The sequence below is a fragment of the Cryptotermes secundus genome, unplaced genomic scaffold (assembly GCF_002891405.2).
Source record: "Cryptotermes secundus unplaced genomic scaffold, Csec_1.0 scaffold171, whole genome shotgun sequence".
In the NCBI taxonomy this organism is placed as follows: Eukaryota; Metazoa; Arthropoda; class Insecta; order Blattodea; family Kalotermitidae; genus Cryptotermes; species Cryptotermes secundus.
Genome location: NW_019726223.1, coordinates 1959229 through 1981401, shown reverse-complemented (window position 1 = coordinate 1981401; position 22173 = coordinate 1959229). Strand labels below are relative to the sequence as shown.

At 39.5% G+C, this 22173-nt stretch overlaps 1 protein-coding gene across 13 annotated transcripts in view; it reads right to left on the bottom strand.

Annotated features, from left to right (window-relative positions):
• Positions 1-916: 916 nt before the first annotated feature.
• LOC111863895 (G2/M phase-specific E3 ubiquitin-protein ligase) overlaps positions 917-22173 on the bottom strand; it is a 35377-nt gene continuing 14120 nt past the window's right edge. For 8 of the 13 annotated variants that reach the window (XM_023850700.1, XM_023850696.2, XM_023850695.2 and 5 more), the window contains 5 exons: positions 19328-19452; positions 16916-18224; positions 14848-15002; positions 12883-13030; positions 8719-9012 (listed from right to left, as the gene is read on the bottom strand). In XM_023850700.1, coding sequence (XP_023706468.1) covers positions 8737-9012; positions 12883-13030; positions 14848-15002; positions 16916-18224; positions 19328-19452 — 2013 coding nt within the window. In that variant the 3' untranslated portion in view covers positions 8719-8736. Of the gene's footprint in view, positions 5118-8718; positions 9013-12882; positions 13031-14847; positions 15026-16915; positions 18225-19327; positions 19453-22173 lie in introns of those variants that run through there. The other 5 variants (XM_023850702.2, XM_023850704.2, XR_002842692.2 and 2 more) reach the window with 5 other exon arrangements.

Below are 22173 nucleotides of genomic sequence, written 5' to 3'. Positions count from 1 at the left end.
TTAAAGCAGGACAAAAATAGGTACATAAAGGAGAGCTAGCATTTTGATTAGACTGCTGCTGTCATGGATACTGTGAGGTAGTGTAGTCACTAAATCAAGGTTGCCTGATAAAAGAAGGAAATACTTACACATTTGTACTGTTCTATCTTGAATACAAACACATTTAACTGCAACAAAATTGGGCTAAATTTCAACTCAGTTCCTCAAGTGCAAGCATGTAAGCAGTCCTTTATGCTGGGTGGACTGCAACAAGGACAAAGCACTCCACTTTGAAAAATCAATATCTGACAAAACATTTTAACAGAAACATTCACACAGTGGGTGAAATTCAGTAACATTTACTGAAACAGTCATGAACAGGCAAAGAAACTCACAATAATGAAAATTTATGACCAGTAAGCAAATGAGACCACAAAACACAACTCATCACTGTCTAGGAGAAGAAAATATCCCCACTGTGATGCCATCAAATAAACAGGTGGGAGATCTCCCTTCTGTATGCTAGCTACAAAACTAAGGTTACAAAATGCAAACACATGGTTCCTGTTAATGGCAGAGACAAAACAGACCAAATCAGCTCCAATCAATGATACATTGTGTATAAGGTAAAGTTGTATTAATTAAGCACACCATGGAGACGCATGGGGAGTGGAGGTATAGCTCCACCATTCTTGACCTAGGCACCAGACAGAGGTCAGCTTCATGCCACAGCTGCTGTATCCCCAGTAGCCACTGAATGAGAAGCTGGGTGGGCCCCAAAGCCACTCTGAATACTGTAGAGCAGTGCTGTCCAACATTCTTACGTACTCGGGCACAATTCACTGATGCCTATGGAGGTGCGGGCGCCACCACACGCTCCACACACTACTACTACTACTACTACTAATAATAATAATAATAATAATTTGAATTAATATTAAAAATCGGCTCAATTATATGTGGTTACGGAGGGCGCCACGTTGGACAGGGCTGCTGTAGAGAAAGAAATCTCACCGCTGCCAGAAATCAATTCTTATGTCCAGCCTAGCCTTTCACTATACCAACTGAGCTATCCTGGCTTTCAGTACACTGTATATACTCACTATAAATTCAAGACACCAAGTTGAATAACCTGTTACACAGTGTAAGATTCATTTGCTATTTAATGATGCCATTTCAACCACAAAGGTTACAGTGACAAATGAGATTGAAAGATGCTGATGAATGGTTAACAGGTAACAGTTTGAAAGGAGGCAACGGCAGCTCATTTCAAGGCATTATCCAAGCATTTTCTTGGAGTCACTAAGAACACTTCAGTGAACATAACCAGAATTTGAACTATATATCATAACACAAAAGTATAGAGAATACCACTACCCTAATATGCGGAGTGCATATCAGAAAGGACTAAGGAAAGCTCAGGATAATGAGTGATGCAGACAAGATCCAAATGAGATACCTCCTGAATGTACATCACATACATTATCATTACATCATACTCCATACTTGCCACTGGATAGGAAAGAAGTATTTACAATATTTTGTTCTTCCCTACCTTCTGCATAGGTTAAATTTACTATGAAGCAGTTACAAATAATAAATTAACACTAAGAAATGGATCATTGTTAATAGAGATTAATCAGACAGCAGCCAACATACACTCTTATGTCTTCCAGAAAAAAAAAACGTGATTCTGAAATGCACTGCTCTGAAATTCTTGAAGCACTTTATTACTATTCTCCAAGGGAAGGCAAGGTAATTAATTACCAGTACCCCTCTGTACTGTAGAGGCTGGAAACTTCAGTGCAATTTTCAGATGATTTTTGCTGTTGCTACACTCAGGCTCAATATGTCCCTAAATGAACATCAGAAAAGTCAAGGTCAAACAGTTCTATCCACCACTTGCTCTTTCTTCACTGGAGGACAGCACAGAAGATATATTATTATCCATGTGTGAATCAAAATGCCTTAGGTATTGATTATAGCTTCCCATAATGATTTTTCAGTATTATGTATGGATGATGCTTTACAGTGATACGCATTGGACTGCAAATCTTCTCGCCACATTTCAATGTTCTGTTTTGTTATTCTACTGCTGTTCACACTGGCTTAGCACCACCGAACAAGGAATGCTTTCTTCTATTGGAAAGATATTTGTCTCGATACTTAGGGGAAAAACATAACGGCCAGTATGTAATAAATGAATTTATTAAGGTTGACTTCTGCATGGTAGTGCATACCTTCAGATTTTTCGATTATCTGTTCTTTTTAATTATCCATGCTGCTACTACCCTCTACGAGCTGGGATAGTGACTGGGTACGGGCTGGATGGCTGAAGTCCAAGTCCCAATAGGATCAAGAATTTTTTCTTCACATCATTCAGACCAGTTGTGGGGCGCACTCAACCTCCTATGCAATGGGTACATTGGGCTTTTCCAGGTGGTAAAGTGGCCATGCCATGGAGCTGACCACTCACCTCCAACTAGTGCTGAGGTCAAGAATATGCTGAGCTATACATCCACTCTCCCATACACCTTTGTGGCGTAGTACTTGGTCAATTAAGCACAAGCACAGGGACAACTTAACCGTCTTTACCTTTACTTCTACCCTCTATTACCACAGATACTCAAAGAGTAACTGTATCTACTTTTCTTTATGTTCTCCTTACACCAACAGTATGTGCTGTGATTTATGCACAACACACATGAAATATCCTCACATTTCTCTGCAGTGTCATGCAAAATACATATGAACACAGCAAGTTACAAATGGAAGACTGACTTATCAAGACAGGAAGTAGGAAACTAATCTTAATACTGTTTTGAAGATACCAAGTTCATATCTCAAATTATTTACATACTTAACTTTATTCATTCTGGTCTGTCACACTAGTAAACTAAATAATAGAATAATTGATAATATGGTCCAGTGTAATTCCATTTGTAGATATTTACTGTCTTTACATGTTTTGGTCAGCTGTGACAATCTTCAGATGGCATGAGATCAACATGTTAGGAACTGCTATTACAGAGCTCATAATACATACTTAGAGGCTATTATATAGAAAGTTATTTACAATTATTTAGATTAAAAATCTTTATTAATTTCTAATATTTAAGATCTTGAACCGATGTGGTTTGTGTCCTTGTGCCTCTTCTGTTAAAATGGAAAGTTTGGGTATTATTTGGCATCCTCATAGGTCCACACAGTGATGCTTCCTTTTTTTAGCTTGTTATGACTCTGCATTGTTGTGAAGTCTAGTTGTTTCCTTTTTGGCTGTGTATAGAGGCACACTGCATGGACATTCTATAAATTGCAAAATACAAATGGAAAGTATGGTAGAAATGTATTCCTATAATCCTGACATGCTTTGGCATCCTACTTGTAATGTTGGCTTCTCACCGTATCAAGCACTAACTCTTTCAATTGCATTGATGATTCATCAGTCAGATAATCATCAGATCACAACAGAATAATGCAGAGACTCAAAACTGAAAAGAGAAATCACTGGAAAACAAAAGGAATGCCAACTATAGGACATAGTTTGGTTTTAAACTGAAACAACCCCACAATAAAACTGCCAGCAGTGAAGATAACAGTGTAGGTGATGTGTCAAGTATATTCTTTCAAAACCATTTCCATGAAGGTTACTGTTTTTTGGGATGTGATGCTATGCAATCTGGTAATTGTTACCAATGTGGTGGAACAACCAGATTACAGAGAATCACTTCCCAGAAGGCAGCAGGATTCATACTCACTGCTGTCAGAATCCCAGTTCCACTTAGCCCCTTCCATTTTTGGTTTCAATCCGTACTGATCCAGAACCAAGCCTTGTGTGAAGCTAAAGTCAAAATATCCACTTTATCACAAAAACTGATCATACAAACATTTGTATAGAATGTAATATACATTTCATTCATATCTAAAAAATTTTATCAAGTATTTTTTTGACATGCATTTCAAAACGTAAAAATGGTAAAGTTATCCCTGTGCTTTAATTAAGCTGCACAACATGAAGATGTATGATGAAGTGGAGAAACGGCTTCACTATTCTTAATCTCCACACTAGAGTGGGAAGAGAAGTGGTCAGGTTAATGGCCCTGCTGCTCAACCCCATTACCCACCAAACAGGAAGTTCGGTGGGCCGCAAAGCTGGTCTGGATGCTGTGGAGAAGACTAAAGCCCTTGCCCCTGCTGGGACTTGAACCTTGACTCAACTGACCAGCTTGTAGCCTAGTCACTATCCTGACTAAACTACCCCGACTCCATAAAGATGATACAAATCAAATTAATTTATATCCCATCTTATTCCTGGCACAATGTATGTGACCAGTTGGGGTGAGTGATTAGTGAATGAAACAAGGGTGACTTAAGACAATTTTTTAAATTATGCCACACAGCAGAAGAAATGTATGAAGATCCTGACTGAGATGGATGAAGATGACTTTAGGTAGCTGAAAGTGAAAATACAGGGGCAAAAGGTAAATAACAAGAGGAGAATGGGCTTCTGTTGTAAAGGAGTCCAACGATTTTAGCCAGAGCGCAAAGGAGTAAGTACAGAAAACAGATCCACTTAGAATCTGCAGTGGGTTTGGACTGGAAAAGGGAGATTTTGGAGGATTTAACACACCAGCAGAATCCTGGATTATATAGTGTCAAATGACCAGATGATTGATGGATTAGAAACGATTCTGAAGGAAATATACATGATGTGAGGTGTTAGCTTCGCATTTCCTTGGAGCAACTATGGAGGGGGAGACCCACCAGGCTAAGATTTAGAATCAGCATCTCCTGATAGTTCTATACATCCGCCTGTTTGGTAACATTGAAATAAACCTTCAGGTTCCATAACGACAGAGAATTTATCAGTGGATTAACTACCAAATTTTGACAAAACATTCTGTATCATACAGCTAACAATGATTTCTAAGAATTGAAACATTTTTCAGTATAACATATTTAACAGATTCACTCTCAATCCCATTACCTGATGGGTTGAAGTTCAGTGTGTTCCAATGCCAATCCTGTGAAGTGTCAGTCTGTTGCCACTGTGCACATAAATATCTGATTTGTTGCCTGAGAAGATTATCATCACTTTAATATCAGTCTGGTTCACATCACACCCTATCTGAGGAACCCTAGGACAGACAGGAATCATTTAATTTAAAACACCATTAAGCTTCTTTCAAAATATAAAACTATTATGTGGCTCATAAGAAAATATTAGTCAACCCCATCTTCATAAATAAGCCTAAGAAAACTGTGGACAGAATTAATCAATGTTATCAAACCCCACATAAATACTGAACGTGTGAAGTTAGCAACAATTTCGAAGGCAATATTGCAGCAGACAAAAACATAATTTTAGTATTGGTACTAAACAGCTACTGGAAATAAGTTGGTGGGGAAGTGCCAAATTGAATTTAAAGATAATTTCAAAGCAATGCAATCCCACATGAATCTTGGGCACTGTGATTATCAAAGACACTAAACAAAGCACTGAGGAAGTAGTCAGTTCAGCAAGGTAACTGATTGAAACAGAACATTTTTAGATTTGTGTGAATCCCTGCCAAGGCACCTACAGTATAAAGACATCTGTCTGTCCCTTGTCACAAGGTGTAATTAATTAATGCATTGCTGTCCAACTTCAAACCATAATGGCAGGGTATTTCTTGATCAGTGGATTAACTACCAAATTTTAAAAATATATTCTGTATCAGATAACAATCATTTCTAAGATCTGAAACATTTTTCAATATAACATACCTGCTGAGCAATGCAGTTCTGAAGCAGATGGTGCTAAGCACAACTACAAATGATAATTCAAATACTGGTGGCCCTCAAATAGGTTTTGGGGGGAGACCAGCCTTAACTACAAATATTTGTCTCTCAGCTGCCAGAAACTTTAAAACTGCACTAAACATGATAATTTTGTGACAGTGTGAACAGAAAGTCAGTTATTACAGGAACAAGACATTCTTAACAACAAGGGAACTATCCTACCTGCTTAAAATGTGTTTATAACTTTCATTCAGAGATGCAAATTACAGAGAAATCCCCGTTTCAGATTTCTTTAGGGAGCAGTGAAAATGGAAATAGAAGTGATTCAGCACTGGGATGTGGGATCAATGAAACTGAAATGTTCAATGAAGGGAAACATTAAATCACAAAGCATAAAAGGGGTTTCACTTTATTTAGTAAATAATCTTCTGCTTATCATCCCCTGAATATATTTAATGAACACATTACTGCAAAGCAATATTAAGACTGAACAGGTCTGTACAGACTTTGCAATTCTCTCATCATCTTCCTCTGCAGATCCTCTACCTGTGACGTTGGTCGAAACTTGCGTGCTGCCAAAGCCTTTGCTTTCATTTTAACAATGTCATTGATACACAATTCACTGAAAGGTCGATGATCTAAGACCTCGCTCCTCAATAGTTTATCCACTCCAGTGATCATGTTATTGCAGCATGTCTGCTTTTCCACATTCCCAGAACTGTGATCTTCTGTAGATGTACTACTGCTGTTACTAAATGCTGTCAATATACTTACAATATTATTTGGATTATCTACTACTTCATTACTGCTGTTACTATTTAATGTCACTTTATTTATATCATTAGCTGGCTTATCTATCACTTCACTATTACACTTCTGCGTTGTCTGTGACAGAATCTTGGTCATATTGTCTTTGAATTCATTTGTAAATCTGAAAGACTTTTCAACTGTCTCACTGCAACTGACACTCCTACTTCTTGGTTTCTGTGCAGTTCCCCTGAAACTGTCACCACTTCTAAATCTTCTCCTTACCATGTCACTAACAGCAATGCTTGTATCGCAAGGGCATCTGCCATTTGGAAATCCCTTCCTGTCATTTTTTGCAACAGTCTTTTTCATCACTCTGTTCTGAACAAAAACATCTTTGTAAGTTTTGTGTCTGGAGAATGTGGACCTTGACACTTTGCAGCCTTCACTCCTGCTTTGAGATCTTGACTGGCGAGTATGTAGTGTATATTCAAAGTCAGGAGAAAGCCATGAAACATACTTTCTATTGCGTAACTCGCACCTGCTCTTACTGCGTGTCACAATCAGTGAATATGACCTGCCAAATACGCGGCGCCTAGTTCCTGAACTACTTGGTATGAGCTTCTGTCTTTTTGGTACCTGCAATGTTTTCCTGTTTTTTTCCCCTGACTGAACATTTATACCAGCAACATCTGGCTCACTACTTCCTCTTCCACTTGACTGAGAAACATCAAGAACTTTAACCTCTGAACACAAACCAACAGCCTCACACATTGAACGCAAATTCTCATTAATCCCATACTCTGAACTCAGACCACCGATTCCACATTCTGCTTGGGAATCACTGGTTCCATTTTCTGTGTGGATATTATCAACTACTACCTCTGAATGAGAATCATCAGCGCCATCATCTGCATGGAAATCATAAACTCGTAACTTGGCATGGGAATCAAAAACTCCTGTCTCTGCTTGGGAATCACCGGTTCCATTCTGTGTTCGGTTATTACTAACTCCTACCTCTGGCTGGGAATCATAAATTCCGATTTCAGCTTGAGAATCACTGGTTCCATTTTCTGTGTGGATATTATCAACTACTACCTCTGAATGAGAATCATAAACTCCTACCTTGGCATGGGAATCACCGGTTCCATTCTGTGTGTGGTTATTATTAACTCCTACTTCTGGCTGGGAATCATGAATTCCTACTTCAGCTTGAGAATCACTGGTTCCATTTTCTGTGTGGGTATTATCAACTCCTATCTCTGAATGGGAATCATAAACTCCTACTTCTGCTTGGAAATCAATGATTCCATTTTGTGTGTGGGCATTATCAACACCTATCTCTGAATGATAATCACCTACTCCTATCTCTGTATGAGAATTTTCAACAATACACTCTGCATAGGGATCAATGACAATAATTTCTGTGTGGAAATCACTGACTCCACTTCGAACATGGGAATCATCCACTAGATTTGATTCACCAACTAAAACTGCTGCATGGGGGTTGCCAACTTCAGTTCCCATATAGGAATCACACACTCCATTCTGTACCCCACAATTTAACTGTGAATCATGAGCTGCATAAATTTCTACCTGGTGAGCATCAACATTTCTGTTCTTGAGGTTATCATCGATCATCACCTGCACTGAGTCATGACCACAAACAACCCCATTCACTTCATGGAAGGCACCTGCTGTTTCACTGTCTAAATTGGAAGTACAAATACTCCCAATGCAAGAATCTCCATGCGTACTACCTGAAATGGTTCTAACTTCATTTTCAGCATCATATTGGGAAGGATCAGCCTTCCCAGTCTCAGACTGGGAAGTATCAGAATTTTGTAATGACAGCAGAGTACTTCTGCTCTGTTTAAGTCTTCTGCTAAACAGATTTTGTCCCAGAAGAGATTCTGCGGTACTTGGAAACAGCCGTTTTCGACCGTTAATACGTCGGAGTTTCAAAAGAGTTCCCTCTCTTTGACTTCTGGTATAGATGGGAGATCGTGGCCTCAGACCTTTAACATGACCAACAGAACACTTGGACATGCCTGTATTCTTCTCCCTGCTGCTTCTGCTCCTTACCGTGTTTGCATTAACCGGACAATTTGGTGCACACTCTCCAGCTATCTGGGAGGAGACCAAACTTCTTTTCTGTTTGCATGTTTGACGAATACTAGGCATCCTCTTCCTCTTGATCAAGGCAATTTCACTGTCTCCACGTGACATTTAGGAATTGCATGAAACAGCTTTTTGCATGCTGGGACTATCGTCATGACAAGATAATGGAGAGCATTCTAAAACAGTTTCCTGTACAGCATGCCCTGCTGTCTGTTCTGGATTTCTCAAATGATCAACTTGTGTGGAAACATTACTGTCAGAAGTGGCTGCAGTCTCACTCTGCGGGACAATCGATACAGATCCTTTTGTGCACTTCTGACGTCGCCTTGAGCTGTGGGGAAGCTGAAGACCAACTGTTACAATGTAGCGATTGAAGAACACCACCTGAGAAAGATAAATGACATATTTAGCAATCAGTTTATTCCAAAATATTGCTGTCTTCTGGGATGTGACAGATAGTTACCACTGCTCTGGGTAAGCATGCTGCCTCCATATTTACGGAAATAATCCGATTACGTAGCATTACATCCCAAAAGACAGTGATCCTCAGTCACCACCACGAGAACCTCAAATCTCATACATCTTCCTTGGCATACCCCATGGGTTTCTATCATACACATAAAGAACTTATTCATGCATTTTTACAAAATCAGCATATGAAAACCACAACTAATACAACAGAAGAAATTCTTTTCTTCATTACTTTTATTATTCACACTATATATGAAATACAGCAACAAGCTGCATAACTGAAAAGCTCTGTTCTTGAAAATGTCTCTCTCATTAAATTCCATAACAAAAACCTTATTTTTCCACCGAGTTTCATGTTATTCTTTCTCTAAATTTTCTCTAAGGGTACATATTACCTACAGTAGGCAACCTTACAGCAAGAAAAGTCCCATGTATGGTGATTCTGGTTCCCATCATATGTTGAAAATACACTTTAATAATTTTCTAATAGTGATGTAGTGATCAACATCACTATCTCATCATGATGCACCATCAAAAATGTTTCATGCATTCTAACAGAAAATACTTTTATCCACAGCTGAAAGAAGAATACATTTTAACCCCTCGGATACAAGAGTGGTGCACCTTCCGTGTTCTTTTAGGTGTAATGCTTACATCTGACATTACAGCCTCTTTACAGACATTTTCAATAAGGGCAATACCCTGCACAGGTTAACGAGAGATGGGAACAGCAATCACAATACCAACCCTCCAAATATGTGGCCAAATGCATATTCCACTGCATCACCAACGTATGCATATGTATTGCTTGGATTTTTTAAATAAATAATTATTTCTTAAAAAAAGTTCTTGCATTTTTGTTACATACTTTAAATATTCGTTCCAAAGGTTCATAAGGGAGAATTTATGGTCTGGAATAGAAAAGGAAAGATTGTGCACAGAAAGAAAACACCAGAGACGTGTTGTTCATCAATCCTTATATAAAACACAAAGATAAAGGATAAAATGGCAACAATTTGTATTTCAAACTATGTAGTTGGTTGAGGCACTACGCTACAAGCCAGAAGGTTGTGGGATAGAATCCCAATGAGTTCACTGGATTTTTTTCAGTTACCTAATCCTTCCAGCTGCACTATGGCCCTTGAGTCGACTCAGCCTCTAACAGAAATGAGTACCGGGAATATTCTTGGGGGTAAAGGGTGGCCAGCATGTAGGGCTGACAACCTTACTGCCATCTATGAGCCGATTGTCTAGAAAATGTGGGAACCTCAACATCTCACAACCCTATGGGCCTCCACAGCCTGTTACAGGGATACCCTTACTTACTTACTTACTGTGTGTTATCGTGCATTATAAACACGATACAACATTTTTCATTCCATGCACTGAAAAAGTTACACAAAAGGAAAGAGTAGACAACCTGTCTGATAATGTATGAAATATGTCTAACACAACCTCTTATGATAATTTGTGTACGCCCTGTCAGGACCACTGGACTAAAATTCTCTATATATTTCCCTGCCTCTCCACACATGCTAAATGCTCTACCCATCTCATCCACCTACATTTGAACACTCTAATATCTTGTGAAGAGTACAAATTATGAAGCTCCTCACTATGCAATCTCTCTGGTCCTTCCTCCTTCATATGCCCAAATATTCTCTTCTCTATTGAACTGTTATGTTTGCAATTTCATATAGCTCTTCCACAATTAAAATCAATTCAGTATCTTTGTTACCAACTCATCTTTTGTAGCAAAGCCCCTAAAGAGTATGCAGCCCTAAGGGGTTCGCAAGAATTATGCTTACACAGTGAAACCTGTTCGGATTAATTGGTTCGTGGACTTTGTTCATCATCTGATATTCTAAAGAACACAGTTTATCAGAGAGTGGATCTGTTTCCATTCTCAGATGAGGGGGTGGGAGACACCTACTCTGTTCAGTCAGTTAGAAAGAGCTCATCCCCATCACTGGACAACCTATGTCAGTAAACTACAGTTACATATAGACCTGAGATCAGGATTTGGCAACAGGAGATAACAGGAAAATTTACAACAAAAGTGAGATAATACATGTACAGGCCTGAAACTAAAACAGAAAAGTGGAAATTAAATGTGACAATCCAAATCAATGAACTCCAATGATTAAAAGTGATTTGAAGTTTTTCATGTTGTAGAAACATTTTTACCTACTACTTGCAGAATACACAGAACAAAACTTGAACCCTGGGATTGTAGCTGTAGTTATACTGACAAAGGTTGTCCGGTGATTTGGACCAGCTCTTTCTAATGGACCCAACAAGCAGAAGTCTCCCGCCCCCACACCTGAGGCAAGATACAGATCAAGTTTCTGAAACATTGTGCTCCTTAGAACACCATACAATGGACAAAGCCCGAAAACCCATTAATCCCGCCTGTCATACACCATCGTCATAACTCTTTAGTTTACGTGAGACCTTTGTTGAAGGTTTGTAACGGGAGCAGTAGTTTTGAACACTAAATAGAGAAAAATCTTGTGCGTGTCTACTGACATAGGATCATTGAAACTGAACACAAAATTAGGGAAAACCTTAAATTCAGGTACACTGGTATGAGATTTTACTGTATTAGGTTGGATGTTGCACACTGTCTGAGGTATGTCTCCTGACTTACTCCCTGAAGACTTTGCCTATCAATTACACTACACGAAATGGACAATGCCCAACATAATGCTGACATTATGACATCATGCTATGATAAGGCAGTTTCCCACTGCTTTAGAAGAATATATGGCATTCACATTGGAAGCAAACTTGGGCACTGGTAACTTCTCCAGATCACTGGTGCTTATCTCTGCTATAACTGAGTGGAGGGATATTCATGAAAGTGCCCCAAAGGATACATACCCAGTACTCACAATAAACACAGAAAAACACAATGGGATTACATAAAGATTTATATATTGGGAGTCCTGTTTTTATTTTAAGTGGTTTTATAGCTATGAAACCTTCTCAATGCCTCAATATCTCTAAAACATCAAAACTGTACACAGCCAGATTTTGTCCATTATATCTGGGTCTGTTATAATCAGGGTTTACTGTAATTCGTTATTTTTATCATTATTATCTTCTGTAATTTGATGCTATGTAGTCTGGCAGAAAGTGACCATTGTCTAAAAGGAACCATATGCATATGAAAAAGTAAGGGTTCAGATACAGAAAAATTAGGGAAATAAACCCAGCTGCAAATGGGCCACAGTAAATGGTACAAGTTATCTTTGTGTGTAATTATGTAATTAATTGCACCATACCATGAAGAAATACAGGGAGTGGAGGCACAGCATTCATCACCTCAGTAATACATGGAGGTGTATGGTCAGCTTCATTTCCCAGCTGCCTCACCACTGTGGAAACAGCTCCTGGTATCCCCTGTATAGAACAGATGGGCCTTGGAGCCAGTCTGGATGCTTTTCGAGAACGGAAAAATGTCTTGCATGTCCAGGAAAAGTACCTCAATTCCTTGCTTCCAAGCCTAGTCATTACAGCAACTAAGCTATCCTGGCTCCTACGGAAGGCAGTTATTCCTAAGAAGGAAAGGGAAAAGAGGCAGGAAGAAATGTTTTGCGAAGAGAAAGATATAAGGTTCCTCCAAAACACAGGTACGAGTATCTCTGTACCAGATAATCTGCTGTCACATCCCTGAAGACAGTAATATTCATATTCACTGTGTATTCAATATCTTACATCAGGGGACATCTTATAATTGGGCAAACAAGTTCATCTTAGATTCTGACAAATTCACCACACCTGCAATGTATCGGGACCTGTAACTCTGAACTGTAAGTTGTTATTAAGCACCCTGCTTCTAGACATTACTCGATCAACGGTATGTCGGGATTCTCGCTGTGATGGTATGCCGGTGCTAGCACTGGTACTGTTTTGCTGTCTGTTACTTCTGAAATTAAATTCACAACAATCAGTATTCCATATGTTTCATTGTTGTTGTTTCTTGAGTTACAATGATGTCTTTATTAATTTAATGATGCTGTCTACATCTCACACTAAATGTTGTCAAATGGAAGGACAATTAAATGGTACAAAACAACATGCAAAGGAAACAGTCTTTGTCTAATTTGATGTACCGTCCCAGCATGTCTGGAGGAACTGAGAAAAACCATGAAAAGTCTCTGACAGGATAGCTGATTTCTGAGTTGTGATTTGAATCCTCCCTCATTAGAAGTTTCAGAGCTCCCCACTTGACCATGATGTTCAGTAATGGAGGTTGAGTTTATATAATTCCAAAGGGATCAACTGAAATTATTTACTTCTTTACTGCTCGTAAATCTACAAGCCCCACTCTGAAAATCTCAGCCACTGTGCTGACAAATTCTTCAAAGGCAGATGGAATTAGTCAAAAAGATGTTCCATGTTTCTGGAAGTCTTTGCAACTTGGATTTAAAGTCTCAACTTCCATCATTTGCTGCATTCAAAGATTCAGATTTAGTTGTCATTTAAAGACTAAAACTGCCTCTTCTAAGCTAATTTCTAAACACAGAACCTGTGATCAAACAAATCAAACATGTTGATACTTATGTATGGTAGCCCACATAACTTCAAAAATTTACATCAGTGACTGCATAACTAATATCTATTTTACTTACCACAAGTCCATAACTGTCAGTCTGACATGCTGACACACACTGCAATGCCTTCTGAAATTATTAATTTGTGGAATATGCCAAAAACTGAAGGGGTGTTTCTTAAATAAGTGCAATTGAACCAATCAAATCCAAATGTGAGAATGAGCATTTGATTCAGCTGTGTGTCAGCAATCAGACCACATCTGTGGTCTAGTGGTCAGAGTTACTGGTTACAGATTCAGAGGTCTGGGTTCGATTCCAGATGCTACCAGATTTTCTGAGAAGTGGGTCTGGAACAGGGTCCACTCAGCCTCGCAAGGATAACTGAGGGGCTATTTCAAGGAAATAGCGGCTCTGGTCTAGAAAACTCACGATTAATGGCTGTGGGGATCTGTTGCCCTGACGTGACACCCTCTGTCCTTCGCCGACAAGCAGCGGTGGTTCGGTCGGTATAGTTTGCTTGTGGACTACAGGCCACAGAGTTTTTGTTTTTATGTCAGCAATCAAGTTTTCTAACAGTGCACCACAACAGCTTGAAGAAAGAAGGCAAATATGCATGCTGGCATCTGGTCTGAAAACAGTCCCTCTGCCCTTCATTACAACACAATCACGAACATGCACTAACATGATGGAAGATATAAGGTTGAGTCATGTGAGAATAAGTAAGTACAAACTAATTAACCAAGTCCATGCAGCAGAATCCTTCTTGAGACACTAACAGTTTCTCAGCCAGTCAAGATACTCCCAGAACTTAAAGGAACCAGCAGGTTCACTGCTGTTCACAAGAACCTGCCACTGGTTTCTTTCCTGAGCAAAATGAATCCAACCCATAACCTCCCAAGTTGATAAGTATCAACCATCATAAAACAAGGAAAGGGTTCAACCTGTAACTGAGTGCCACATTTCTCAGGACAAATGAACTGAAAACTATTTTTTTAATTTAATAAAATAGTTTGCAATCCACCTTTCCTGTGAAATATGGCACTCAATGGCAGGCTGAATCTGCTTCCTATTTTGAGATTACTGACAATAAGAAAAAGAGGTTTACAATAACCTCACCATTTCCATATGTTGACCAGTCCACCAAGCTGTAGACGTTTTGCACTACAGGAACATATCAAATCATTCTCACCTGGCTCTGTAAGGTCGATTATGTAGACTCCTTGAGGATGGGACTGCTGCACTGCAGTATGCTGTTCCAGCTGCTGGATGCTGTATGCTGGAATTGCAGACTGGGTTCTGGGCCTGCCTGCTGTTGGCAAGTCCTGACGCAGTTCCAACGAGCGGCTGTTGGGATGGGAAGAAACACACTGTAGAGAGGAGAAAAGAGAAGACAACCCTGTGTAGTCACATCATATCTTCTCTCTCATTACAGGGCAGATTAAAAAAGAAAAATTACTTGCTTCTTATTGAATAACAAACACATGACACTTTGGCAAGAAATCTGGGTTGATAAACAGTGCAAGACACTGCATACTCACAAATTTACAGAAGCATTGGAGGTTAAAACAAGACAACACAGAAACAAAAATTAAATTTTGATAAAAGTTGGAATTCAGAAGTTGTTAACAGAGTTTGAAAAGAAACAAAATGGTCTGAATATGTCGAAATAATGAAGAGGACAAGGACACTGAGAAGAGAATTGAAATTCAAATTTAAAGGACAGAGACTGATGTGGCAACCCATAACAAGAAGGTATTGGAAGATATCAAGAAAAGATGAAAGAGCTGGTGAGAGATCAAAAAGGAAAGATTGTGGGAAGAAAGAAGAGACTGGAGACTTCTCATTCATCGATATGTACAAAACTAAAATGATGCAAGAATACACAAATGGGGGGGGGACATACTCATTTATGACATCACATCCTCTCCACAGCAAGCTGATACTCAATGCCCATTTGATACACTCTGTCAAATCCTCTTACACAAATTAAAGAACAATCCGATAAGAGCTATTACACACTGGTAAGCACCAAGCCTTGGACTTGTACTCAGGATAGTTCCAGAACATTCTAAAAGTGAAAACTGATATCTTTACTTCTTCAAACATGTCCTGTATTAACATTCCCCAGCTTTGTAGAACATTTCCAACCCCAGAAGACTGAAGAAAAAAAGCAATTCCATGTACTTCACCCTCCAAAGCCTTTGAAACAAACCCATGGGCATTTGGATGGAAAATTCAGGTATTATGTTAAATTCATTCATTGTCAAATAATCTGTCAAGATGACAGGTCCACAGTCTCTTCCAAAACAGTTCCTCCACTTAATGCAATCTAGAGCTTTCTCCTTCAAATGAGAATATCCTCATCTGTCCCCAAGGTCATCCAGCATCTTCTTACGTCTTCTTCGTCTTCTGGTCACTTCTATCCGCCCTTCTATCTTTCCTTCAATAACTTCCCTTTATGTTAAATATGAAGGTCAAAAATATCTGAATTACAGAACAAATGGAAGAACACTGCAGATGTTTTCAAAGAGTTATACATTAATTTTTATGCCAACAACTTTTCTATCATGAGTGATAAGGCATTTTTCCTAAACCATTTATTGTTAAGTTTCAGTTTTTCTACTACAGTCTCCTAAATCAGGACATGCTTTTGAACAGAATGAACTGAGGCACAGACATGAAACGTGCACTGCACTGGCGGGTAATGGAAGGTTCTTGCCCATAGGTCTGTTCTCTCAGAAGTGTACAGTGCTTATGATGGTTGGGAAGTTGAATGACATTTCAAAAGACACGAGCACACTGAGTGTGTTCCATTTTAATAAGGCAAAAAGAATCACCTACAATAAGATGCTAATCTGGCTGGAGCACGTGTCCTCTAGCAGCTAGTGGTGCTCTACCATGTTTTCATACAAATGTGAGGGACTACTGGATTGTTTCACATTGCCTGATCTGATTGATCAACATTCATTTTTTCAATGCCCCTGTATATTACAAGAGATATTTGAGACAATGGAGTGTATTATTCAGACTATACTCTTCTGTGTAGAATGTTAACACATTTCAGAGGAAACTGCTGCCTCTATCTTCAGGGTTGAAGACTAAGGTAGTAGGTTCCTCTGAGACAATGGTAATGTTCTAACAGATTAAAAGGCATTACATCACAGATATCAGCAATCTCCATAGTCACCACGATGAGAACCTCACACACCATATATCCACATTTCAATGAATGTCCTTCAGAATACACAGAAACTCACCTCAGCATCTGTGTCTTGCACTACAGATGAAACTTGGCTGGTGTATGGCTGTCGCTTACTGCCACCCTCAATCAGGTAGGACTCCAGCATGCTCCCTCCTGCAGTGGCTAGTCCCGAAGCAGAAGCAGAACCATAAGACTGACTGCTATAACAGCCAGCTGAAGAGGAACTTAAGGGCTTATTAGAACGTTTGTCAACTGAAGAACCAGAGAAGTTGGTCCCTGATCTACTGACATGTCCTGTGTTCGAAGTAGGAAGCTGCGACACTGCAGACACAGAATGTGTCTGTGTGACTTGCTGTATTCCAGCTCGCTGCACATTACTTAAGTGGTCAGCTACAGCCACATTCAAACCACCCACCACACAGATATTTTGTCCATCACTAGCAGCTGGAATGCTTGTTACTTTGACCACCGGAATAGCTACGCCATCAGAAGACAAAACCATACCGCTGTTATCTTGTGTGGACCTCTTGCTTGGAGGTTCATTTTCATCAAGAATCTCTACAACATCATCATCATCACTGATCTCTATCACTGCAAATGGGGAAGGAGGAGACTCAGGATCGCATGTCACAGACTGACTGTCAGGTGTTTCCAGATTTTGGGATGAGGAAGGGAGAGGATCTGATGATGAAGCAATTGCTCTGTCATTACGGCACCTTGACCTCCGTGGCCCTCCGAAACCTCTATAATACCGCCGTTTTCGTTTGGGAGCAGGCTGGTTGAAAGAGCTAGGTGACGGGGCAGTTTCTTCTTCACTGTCTGTATCGTCCTGCCTTTGCGCCTGCTCAAGCATTGTATTACATTCATCACATACCCACTCAGGATTCACCCACTTTAAGAGACCACAACCAATGTGAATTCCCTGTGAGCCACAATACTTACAAAGTACCAGCTCCCAGCGGGTGCCAGTCATTTCATGAACACGGCCCTTCGGGCAAAGACACTGTTTGGCATCACAGCGATTATGCCGATGCAGAAGTTCTTGGAAAGCGTTTGGAACCAATTCCCATGAAGCATCTTGTTCTGGAATATAAATACCAAAGTCTAACATTGCTTTCTGGAATGTAGACTTGTTGTTACAGAGAGGGCATTTAAAAAAGTAGCCAGCACTTATTGCTAGCTTCTGCACACAGTCTCTGTGGAACCAGGCATTGATGCGACAGCATGGAGCCCACAGAGTTGATGGGCAGCTTGTGGGTTGGATGCTGTCATAGCATATGGCACAAGTAGCCTCTCTGCTCTTCACTTCCATCAAAACCCGAGGGTCAATCTTCTGGACTGGCCTGTGCACAGAACAGAATGACCTGGGAGGGGAAAACACAGTAATCAGCAAAAATACATATATCACAGGAGAACTAACTTGTACTGAACTCATAACTAAGGTGTGTAAAAAAGATTAATTACCAGCAGCCTGGTAACAGAATCAGTAGAGAACTGCCCACCTCACAATTGCTTTGAACAGATGGATTTGTATAAGAAGCCACTTTTTCTTGGCTAATTTTAATCTAATTTCCCATGTATTTGTACTTGCACTTTCCTGGGCTGTTTGGCTGCATTTTGTCAAAACTGAATAATCAAATATTACATGTGTGCAATTTTTTTAAAGTTGTTATGTGCAGGGTTAGACTGAGTTCCTTAGTAGTGCAACCTCACACAGACCTCTTATACAAGTTCCTAATGACAGAGAAACATGAAGCACTGCAGGAATAGATAAATGGCAAATGAAAGCCAAAGTGCTTGGCAGAAAACCTGTCCCAGTGCCATTCTGTCCACAAATCTCACATCAACGCTCCAAGGATCGAACACAGGAGTTTCCAGCGAGAAGCTGGTGTCAAGCTGGAAGACTTATGGTACGGTCCTATGCAAGAATGATGAGTCAGCTCCATTTTCCAATCACTGATACTCCAAGAGGCCATTTAAAAGCTGGCTAGGCAAAGTCAAGAAACATTCTGAGTGCGTGCCTTAAGGTTAATGACAAAAACATGTTACCAGAAACGTATTTAATTTAATTTGGATTTGGATCATAAGACAGAAGTAAACCACACATTAAATCATAATAATGAATTAACTAGGATAGGTCAAATTTTTAGTTTACTGAATTAATTGTCTGTACCATGTGAGTTACCTGAAGCAATAAGGCTTCAGACTTATACCACTGGGGAGCGAAATTCAAATTTCAGCCAGGCCACATCTATCCCAACAGATTTTTATGGGTTTTCCCAGGCCCTCCAGACAACTACCAGGACAATACCTCAAATGATGTTACAAACGCTTCCTTCCACCAACATCTTTTCTTATTCATCATCTACTGCTCATCCTATCAGTAAATGATATTCTGTTTCATGTACTGTGTTATTAAATAAACCATAAACAAATAAAATTTATCATTTGTGCAGGATTTGATTACTTGAACTGTCCAAAGAATTGATGCAAGGATCCTGACCGGCGCCCACATGGCAAGTGAAACACCTTCTTACACCGAGACGCACAACAGCCCAATGTTGCCCCTGACCTCTTGCAATACCAGCAGGTCTGAAACATGAATGCAATGCACCTTGCTTATAGTGAGTGGGGCAAGAGTAACTCATGACCTGTATAAAACAGACAGGCCTACTGGTGAATTCCTGTTGAGCAATCAGCGATATGAAGAAACAGTGCTCAACATGTCACACATTATCAGTCCCCAACATCAAGAGCTGATGTAATGACTGATGCAACCACAAGCATAAGTATTCAGAAAGTATGCTCTCAGAGGCCAGTGTGCTGCCCTGGCATGGGCTGTGGGGAAGCAACAGACAAAGGCAGTCAGTGGCGACCAAGTCACCCCAACCACCTCCTAACAGTAGTCTAGAGAGGCAGCAGGAAGGCAAGTGAGGCTGATTATAAGTTGTTATGCTTTAGGTCAAGTTGCCAGAAGCCTGTAGGGCATAAACTTTTAACTTACAAATGCTGGATATACCTAACAGCAAAATGCTAAATTTATCAGTACAGTGCTCTCTTTTGGAGTGCTGATAGTTTGATCCTTAGCTTTGGTTGAAACCAAAACAAACCCACTAAAGGTCAAGTCGGTGGTTCATTCATTAGTTCTGAACAATGAAATCGTCTATGAGGGTACACCTTTTGATATTATTTACGTTTAGATATGACTGTTTATGACCAGTCAGCCAAATAGAGCAAAGCTTTGTTTTGAGAACTGAGAAGTAAATATTTACCTGTGCATGCAGATTAGTGCTACTAGAGCTTGCAAGGAAGTGTGAGTTTTCAAGGGTTGGTTTTCAGTAGCAAATTATCGGTTAGGAAGTCAGTGCCCTAGTGTCAATTATTTATTTATAAAACATTTTTATTTTGTGTCTGAGTAGAGGTATAAACCTACTGAGCCAGTATTACTTTGTGAGTAAAAGGTATCTTTGTCACTGTGACTTTTGGTATTAGTGTCGGACTGCCCTTCTTTCGATTATATAATTATACTTCATCACTAATTAGTATTACTAACAAGTGACAGCGTTGCACTGTCAATGAACATAATTTATTCAATTTAGCTGGAAACCCCCTCCCCCAAGATGGAACCTCAAAAACGTGCCCAATATTCAATGTCTTGATGCAGAAGAAATATGGAGGAAATACTGACAATAGAGGAATCTGACGAAGAGTTAGAAGAACTCAATGAGATCACTGAACCTTGTGAAAATCATCATCATCATCAGATACTGAGGCAGAGGAAGTGGAAATTAGGTTTTGTGCTAGAAGACCCGGGGATTCGCCAAAGGCACTCGATTTCACCAGTCCTCTGAGTGGAATCAACAGATCAGCTGCTCCAAATATAAATGCACAGTCCTCACCATTTTCCATTTTCACTCTGTTTTTCCAGCAAATATTCCAAATCTTGTTACAAGAAACCAATAGATATTTCCATCAATTTATGGCCTGCAAAGATGCTCCAGGCCCTTCTGTTCAAACATCTGACATTACAATTCAAGAGTTATATAATTTTTGGCAGTAATAATTCAAATGGTCCATAATTAACAGACAGCCTCAAAGATTATTGGCCAAGAGATGAGCAATACTACACTCCATTCATAACACTATGGTACGAGACTGTTTCTTCCACATTTCGAGATTCCTGCATTTCAAAAATAATGTAGCTCCTCCAAATTATGATGACCTGGTTTATGATAGGCTTTTGAAAATCAGAGAAAATTTTTACAGCCTCAACAATAAATTTTGTGAACTTTACAATCCATCAGAACATCTTTTTGTTGATGAAGACACAGTGCTGTTCAAGTGAAGAGTGATTTTTTGTCATTATATTCCAAAGAAACATAAAAGATTTGGTATAAAAATTTATGACCTTTGTGATTTTCTTGGCTATACTTATGACATGATGGTTTATTTAGGGAAACAAAGGCAAACTTGTGACAGAAGAAATTACATTGACATATGGCATTGTTCTCCAGCTAATTCGATGAGTAGAAGGCTTGGGACACAATATTTACATGGACAATTATTTCAGCTCTCCTGCATTTGATATCTACTAGAGAGAAAAATAAATTTATGTGGCACCATTTGCAATGATAGGCATGGAATGCCACAAGAAATATGGCCCAAGTAATGAAACTGAAAAAAGTGGATAATGGTACAAGAGTCAAGGGCAGTGCTGTCCAACGTTCTTACGTACTCGGGCACAATTCACTGATGCCTACGGAGGTGCGGGCGCCACCACACTACTACTACTACTAATAATAATAATAAAATTTTTCGAAAATATTTAACAGTACTCAGACGTTCAAAAGTGTCTCCTGTCTTACAATTTGAATTAATATTGAAAATCGGCTCAATTATATGTGCTTATAGAGGGCGCCAGAAAAATATACCACAGGCGCCACGTTGGACAGGGCTGGTCAAGGGGCATCTAAGTGTTGTTCATCAGAAAGACAAGCATGATGTGTATGTTCTGATGAATATGCACTCTCCTCCATGTGCATGGCAACTTCCAAGATGAATCTGGCCATGCTGTCAAACCCCATGTAATTGAAGACTACAGTACACACATGGGCTTTGTTGATAAATCTAACAAGATGGTAAATAGTTATAGACTTTCCTGGAGGACATGGAAATGGACAAATAAATTGTTTTTTCCACCTTCTAGACATGACTATTGTGAATGCCTATTTAATGCACAAGTCATGTGGTGGAAAAATGATACGTAAAAAATTCTGCGAACTCCTAGTGCGAGATTTGATCGTACAATCATAC